This window comes from Oncorhynchus mykiss, chromosome 13 (assembly GCF_057628025.1).
Source record: "Oncorhynchus mykiss isolate SJ-2025 chromosome 13, ASM5762802v1, whole genome shotgun sequence".
In the NCBI taxonomy this organism is placed as follows: domain Eukaryota; kingdom Metazoa; phylum Chordata; class Actinopteri; order Salmoniformes; family Salmonidae; genus Oncorhynchus; species Oncorhynchus mykiss.
This window is the reverse complement of record NC_143034.1, coordinates 70782745-70790021: the sequence shown is the minus strand read 5'-3', so window position 1 is coordinate 70790021 and position 7277 is coordinate 70782745. Positions and strand designations below refer to the sequence as shown.

The window sequence follows — 7277 nt, the reverse complement described above, 5'->3', positions numbered from 1 at the left end:
GTCCGGGATTAGGCTTCTGTCTGGGAAATTGGCCCCTAAAAGTCTAGTTGTTAGTGAAATTCAATGTTAATTCATGTGCATGGTTCCTGTCAAATGAACGTAGTACACAGCGATGAAATGAATAAAAACTCAGCATTATTTCTACCCAGCTCTTTTGACGTTATGTGTTCTGACTTCCTGTGGGGTTAACTGAAGGTGGGATGTTTTAGACATGTGTAGTGATGACAATCTAGTGTCAAATACCCAAGACGTATAGTCATATATGATGTAACACCCCCCAAATAAGGTCACACAACAAGGATGTCATTCATTAAAAAAATAGTGCTCTTTATTATAAATTATTGAAATGTCGTATGAATATAAATATGTGCAAAGTTTTTAGTTCTGCTTGCTTCTGCGATCTCCTTTTCTTCGAACTCGATCATGCTTCTACTGCAGCCAGTCACCTGGCTAGACAATAATGACTATCTTTATAAAAGATAGGAGAAAACCTGTTTGCATTTTTCTGTCAGTCATGTAAACATTGTCTGGTTTTAAGAAAAATAAATTGAACAGGATGAACCTTAGATGCTCTCTTTGAGAGGAAGAGAGATTCTCAGATGTTAATACATTCAACAGCAAGTGATATCTGGTATCCTGTCTGTGGCACAAATACCACCACATTCATCGGGGTATATTTCCTATCCACTGAGGGCTCTGTTTCCTCTGTATATAGTGATGTTATTATCTCAAGTATAAAAGCAACCCCTCATTCATTTATTCGTCATGCAAGTATTCGTTGTTCGGTCAAGAAACCGTTTTGTTGGTGAGTTCAGGACAGGTTTGGCATGTTCAAATCAAAAGCCCTGCCAATCAACCAATCATTACACACATCTTCAACACCTTAAGTCTGAAATATAATGTTCTCCTTTCGGCCGTTTGTGGCTTCACACTTCTGTAACATTGGGTCATAATTGGTTTGCAGTTCTGGCTAGTTTTTCTAAGGAAATAAACAACTATTGACTCAAAGTGTGATGTTGGAGGTGGTGACGTTAAACGTCCCCTTTGGAACATGGGTTAGAATTCCGGTTGCTAGGCAGTTTCCTGGCAAGGCTGAGACAGAGATCCCAGTTTTCCCAGGGGAAGCCAAAAAGCTTGGTACTCCGACCAACAAGTTAAATACTTCCAGGCTCAGGGCTAATGTCTGTAACTAATATCCAACAGCCAGCTAAGGACAGTCATGACAGCCAATCCTGCTGTAATGGTTGAATGGATAGGAGAGGCTGGTGTGTTTGTGTTTCTCAGGCCGGTGCCGTGCCACAGCCAGACCCCGTGGTTAGCAGCAGTGGGAATGTGTGCTTCGTCAGAGGTGTGAAGACAGGCAAGATGCTGGCTCAGAGCCTTTATCGACTAAAGAGAGAGAGCGGACCTCGGGAGGAAGTTATTAGTCATGCAGTGAGGTTAGAGTTGAGGTTGGGAAATAGTTCTTTTCTGGTCCAATTGAAGGCCTGACTGACACACATCTGAACCAATTAGCAGCACACCGACTGGCCGTTTAGCCTCTCAATGAACCAGTCCTCCTTTCTCTCTCTCTCTCTCTCCTTCTCTCTCGTTCTGTCTCTCTCTCTCTCTCCTTCTCTCTCGTTCTCTCTCTCTCTCTCTCTCCTTCTCTCTCATTCTGTCTCACTCTCTGCATGAATGAGAGACTGGAAAGTCTGATGACGACGCCCACCGCTTGTCTTTTGGTTGGCAGCTTGTTGAAAGTGACTGGCTGACGTGGGACCAGTATAGCTCTACTCCTCATGGTAACGTTATATCACTCCTGGGCTTGGGAGATAGGTACAGTACAGCCCTTATGAGAACCACAATACCAAGCATCTTCTTCTACTTTCTCAGACTGACTCATGCTGCTGCCTTCCCCTCTGCCTCGTCACCCTGATGTGGGTGAACCATCCCTCTAAGACACGGATACAGACAGTCATATTTCCCCCCCAGTTCTGTGGGGTACTGCCACACTGTCTCTCACACCGGCCCAAGTCCCCTTCATAACACCTTTATCAAGTCTTATGCCATCGAGGCACTACATGTCCAGAGAGGGGCCTAGATGGGCGCGTCGTACTCCTGCAGGAACTCTTTGAGCGGGTGTGGAAGCTGGTCCCGTTTGCTGGATATGTCCAGGTGTCCGTTGACTGTTTTCCTACACAGGTGCTGCAGGCTGGACATAGTGGAGGAGAAAGGTTTGAGGAGCTCCAGAGGAATCTTCTCCCCTCCAGAGTAGATGTAGTAGGAGGCGTTCCCTCCCCTCGTGTTTTTCTCCACCAGCGAAGCCCCTTTGGTCGGGGGCATGTAGTGGTGGACCAGCTTCAGCACACAGTCAAAGCGGGGCACAGCCTGCATGCTCTTGGGGTCCGTCTGGAGTAAGAAGGACCCGGAGTCACACTGGATGCGCAGGTTCTTGGTGCCAGACGCCGTCTTGACGCTGAGCGTGAAGAAGTGTCGGTTGTCGGAGCTGTCACGGATCAGGAAGGTTCCAACGGACTCGGCGGCCAGCATGGCGTTGGCCTCCTTGCCATTGATAGAGCCCCAGTAGAAGCCGCTCTCCTGGAGCTTGTGCAGGGTGGTGACGACGAGCTGGTACTGCACCTTGGAGCTGAAGGTCTTGTAACGGTGAGGCAGCCGCATGGTGGAGTCGAAGGGGCTGCTGCTCATGACGGAGTCAAACTTGCTGTGGGTTACCATGGCGCTGCGCACCGCTTCTTTGCGACCTGCCTGGTGAGCACTGGGCACCACACAGACAACAGAAGACTAGAAGGAGGAGGTCGGAGGGTAGAGGTCACCAATCTCCCTACAGAGGTCAAGGCCTTTAGATTTTGTTGTTGTTGTGTCTGGAGAGGATAGTCCTGGAGAAAAAGCAGAGAAAATCATCAGTGTCCAAAGTATCTGCTCAGAGTGGAGTGATTTGGGCATTGAGTGGACCTCAGGGCATTTGGCAATATGATCCAAATAACGAACGTTCAACTCAAGATATCCAGTTCTATCATTTTAATTATAGAAATAAATAACAGTCGATAAAAGGTTTATTTATAGTGTAATTGTTTTAGGATTGAGAGTAATCTAATAGTCCTCAACTCATGTAGCTCTCAGGCAAAGATTATGTTTTGGCTATAATTTCAAATATTCTAATTAAACTTCTCTGGTTACATAGTGGAACATTTTTACCAATGAGGCCCTGGCTATTTTTTGTCCTGTAGCGGACTATTGAGAACCACACGAAGGAATATGATTCGACACCGCTCATGTTGCTATCGTCACTCCAATTACGCACTGCTACATGATTTATAACCATATTATTTACGACAAATCGCCTATTTGGCTATTGTATGTGAAAGGTGAAAGTGAAAACATTATATTTCAGTCGAATAGACGTGATTTGCAATTAGGCTACCGTTTACTCTGTCCTGCTCATTTACAGGAAAGTTGGTTTTTTATCTCTGCCCTCCGGCTCAGTCACCGCGGTCAGTTCCAGTAAAGTCGAGCAGGCTAGTGAGCGGAATCCTTCAACTGTTGCATCATTTTACATACAAAAGTCCCATTAAAAAAATCGCTAATGATTTACATTGTCTTCTCCTTTGCTACGTTTAAACAATAGAATCAATAGAGTCTTATTTCTTACCTTTTAACGGTTTCTCTGTGTACTTGGAACTTTGAAAGTTTATCCAATTGCTTCAATCCCTTGAGTATATTTGTTTCCTTGAGCTTGATATCTTGTGTTGTTCAAATTGTGACAATTGTATCTTTGCTGATGTGCAACGTCCTTTACAGTGTCAGTTGTGTCCTTTGTCTGTGTTCTACGTTGGACTGACTGGACGTTGCTCGTTCATCATTTGCCTCTTTAATGATCGCGCAGCGCTTGAGAGTAGCGCTCATAATGTGTCGGGAGGCTCCACCCCCTTGTTTTTCCAGTAAGGGCCTCTTGGCAGATTGTCAGTAAGAAATGTTTTTTTTTTAAAGGACGATTCCTGGTATTCAACAGAGAAGTCCTCCCCTCCCCCGCTGTTCCTCCAAAATGAAGTTATGGAGTTCCAGGCAATAACTTTTCCTGCAGCGAATTGATTGTAAAAACGGTCTGTTATCGCCGTATTGTATTAGCTTTGTTGGTAATAGTAATGTTATTATAATGCACTAAATGCATTATAATACCACTAGACTACTATATATTTAGCATGTTATAAACATTATAAGGTAATCAATATTGTCCAACCTATTGGTTTGCAGAATAGGCCCATATAGTGAAAAACATGTTAAGGTAATCACATGATCTGATACATTTGACGTTTTAAGAAGTACTTTCATTAATCTGAGCACTGTTGACAGTGGTTGGTAAATGGGCCTCCTAGTGGAACAGCCAGAACACGCTGTTCTTCTCTGGCAGCGGCTGAATGCTATGCCAGTGCCCCATAGAGGGCGCCAATATGTTTTGATTGGACAGTTCAAGCTTTAAACCAACATTTATAACTTTATTATGGGGACACCGTTTCTTTGGCAATGGCTGTCAGTTTCTTTAGAACTGGCAACATTTTTACATAATTTGCTTTTCATAGACTACTATCCAGAACAGATCAGTTATCCAGAATGCATTACATCCTTTGCTTTTCATAGACTACTATCCTATACAGATCAGTTATCCAGAATGCATTACATCCTTTGCTTTTCAGAACTACTATCCTATACAGATCAGTTATCCAGGCTGCATTACTTCCGGACGTGATAGGGAATCCCATAGGGCGGCGCACAAATTCCCCAGAGTTATCCGGGCTTGGCCAGGGTAGACCATCATTGTAAATAAGAATTTGTTCTTAACTGACTTGCCTAGTTAAAAAAGGTTAAATCAATAAAAATGGCTAGATCCCAACTGGACCAAGTCACTACATGTTCACCATGCTCATAAACATGTCAATTTCATTCTTAATGTCATTTGAATCATTCAATCAAAGTATACATTTGAACGAAAGGAGTTGGGAAATTCGGGACACTACAGGAAGATGGAAATGTGGAATAGCTAATAACAAAACACAAAAAACACTGATCGTTTAACATCTTAGAGTAAATCACATGATCTGACACATTTTGTAGTGTAAGACGTTGAACTAGCGGAGCGTACTCTAGTCGTGTCCAAAATGGCACCCTAGTACTTTAGACTAGGATCAATAGGGCTCTGGTCAACAGTGGTGCACTACATAGAGAACTAGATGCCATTTGGGATGCAGCCCTAGTGTTACACTCCCTGTCTCCATGTACTGTAATGTGTGACTTGTTCCCCACTCATCATCCTCTGTTTCTCCCTTCCTGTTTACTCATCAGAGATCTGACTGACACATGCCCTGAGAATGGGTAGGTAGATTAGTCCAGGGTTTAAACTGCCAGTCTATGGTAATGAAGGTGGTTCAATGGTGATTAATTTTGCCGGGGGGGGAATCTGAAGAGTTGCATTGGCTCCCCGAGGTAATGCAGAGGCGTTAGGCTCAGAGGGCTACTTACAGTCTAGTGGCACACAGGCAACCCGGGCTCAAACACCAGGCCAGGTTTCTACCACTCCCTGCCATCTCACCCACCTCAATGTCCCCACTCTAATATTCATCTGCCCATGGAGGAAAGACACCAGGCAGGCCAACCCAGGAAGAGAGAGAGAGAGAGAGAGAGAGAGAGAGAGAGAGAGAGAGAGAGAGAGAGAGAGAGAGAGAGAGAGAGAGAGAGAGAGAGAGAGAGAGAGAGAGAGAGAGAGAGAGAGAGAGAGAGAGAGAGAGAGAGAGAGAGAGAGAGAGAGAGAGAGAGAGAGAGAGAGAGAGAGAAAGAAGTTAGGCAGTGGACACAGGCCATTAACAAGGGTTGCATGCTCCATTTGATCATTTTCTTAACCAGATCTTTACTGAGAGGGGGAAGGTGGAGACTAAAGAGAGAGGGCAGGGGTAGGGCGCTCCAAGCATAAGCGACATAAGCAGGAGATTTGCTGTAAAACTGCACATTTTTTCTCTCTGCCCTGTGGCCTATGGAGCAGTAAAATGAACTGCCTTGAGGCTATGCTCAAACCCTACACCCCAACCTGAGTACTCAGTTCTGCCACCTCTGGTCTCTTGGCACTATCTTCCGAAAACATCTGAAACCCTACCTCTTCAAAGAGTAACTTAAATAATCCCACAGCACCCCTCCCCCTTAATAATAATACATTGTCTCCCCCCACTGGCACTGACTTTGATAATAGCTACTTTATTGAGGAAAAACATTGTACTATGACTGTGATGTGTGGTTTTCCCACCTAGCTATCTTAAGATGAATGCACTAACTGTAAGTTGCTCTGGATAAGAGTGTCAGCTAAATTACTAAAATACACATGTAAATGTGACAAAATGAGCAGAATTGCATGACATTTGTTATAACATTTCTCAATTTCTCTCTGCTCCATGGCAAAATTGCAGGAAATGTGTAAATATCACCATCAAGAGGGGGGCCATTAAAATGTTTTGCCTGGGAGGGGGGTACCCCAACCAAATATGGCTTAGGGCCCCCAAAAGACTAGGGCCAGCCCTGGCAGGGGGATGATGTCGTTTTGGCACAGCTCATAATGAGCTTTGGAGAGAGCCAGCTGTGTCTGCAGAGGTGAGTCAGGTGCCTGGTGATTCAGATCAGACCTCTAGACTGGATAACTAAGGCTGTGTCCTTAATTGCACCCTATTCAAGAGCCCTGTGGGCCCTGGTCAAAAGAAGGGCATGACATAGGGAAAAGGGTGCCAAATGGGATGCAGCCAGTCAGACAACTCCACTGTATTCCATTTGTTTTCCAGAAAACCCTGTTGTGTCATCAGTGTGGGACAGGCATATGGCTGGTTAGCAGGCCCTCCTGGGGGAAGAATGGAAGTGAATAGAGAGGAGACGTGGTGTTGAGTTGGCCCAACCAGGAAAGAGGAAGTCATAGGAAGTCATCACACATCCAGTCTAGGGATCTCATTGTCTTAGACACCCGGCAGACATCAAAGAAGCCGTCATATTGTAGCCGACACCGACACCAGAACAGATTGAATTCAAATGAAAAACAAATGAGTTTATTTAAAGTGCATTATCAGAGTCTTCTTCAGTTTAAAGAGTAAATTATCATTTTTCCTTTAAAATCAAGGCTGAGAGAAATTACTTTTTAAACAGCGGGGTGGAGGATGACGCATAATACAAGTTCCAATGTTACACTGTCTGTCTGCCAACAACTCTGGTCTGTGTGTACTTAACCTGGAGGGTAGTGGTCAGATCTC

At 44.6% G+C, this 7277-nt stretch overlaps 1 protein-coding gene across 1 annotated transcript; it reads right to left on the bottom strand.

The window, feature by feature from the left end:
* Window positions 1-305: 305 nt before the first annotated feature.
* On the bottom strand, window positions 306-3830 carry socs3 (suppressor of cytokine signaling 3). The gene is given in 2 exon segments (NM_001146168.1): window positions 306-2879; window positions 3653-3830. A coding segment is annotated over 1 exon segment (639 nt). The 5' UTR covers window positions 2719-2879; window positions 3653-3830; the 3' UTR covers window positions 306-2079.
* Between the last annotated feature and the right edge of the window lie 3447 nt (window positions 3831-7277).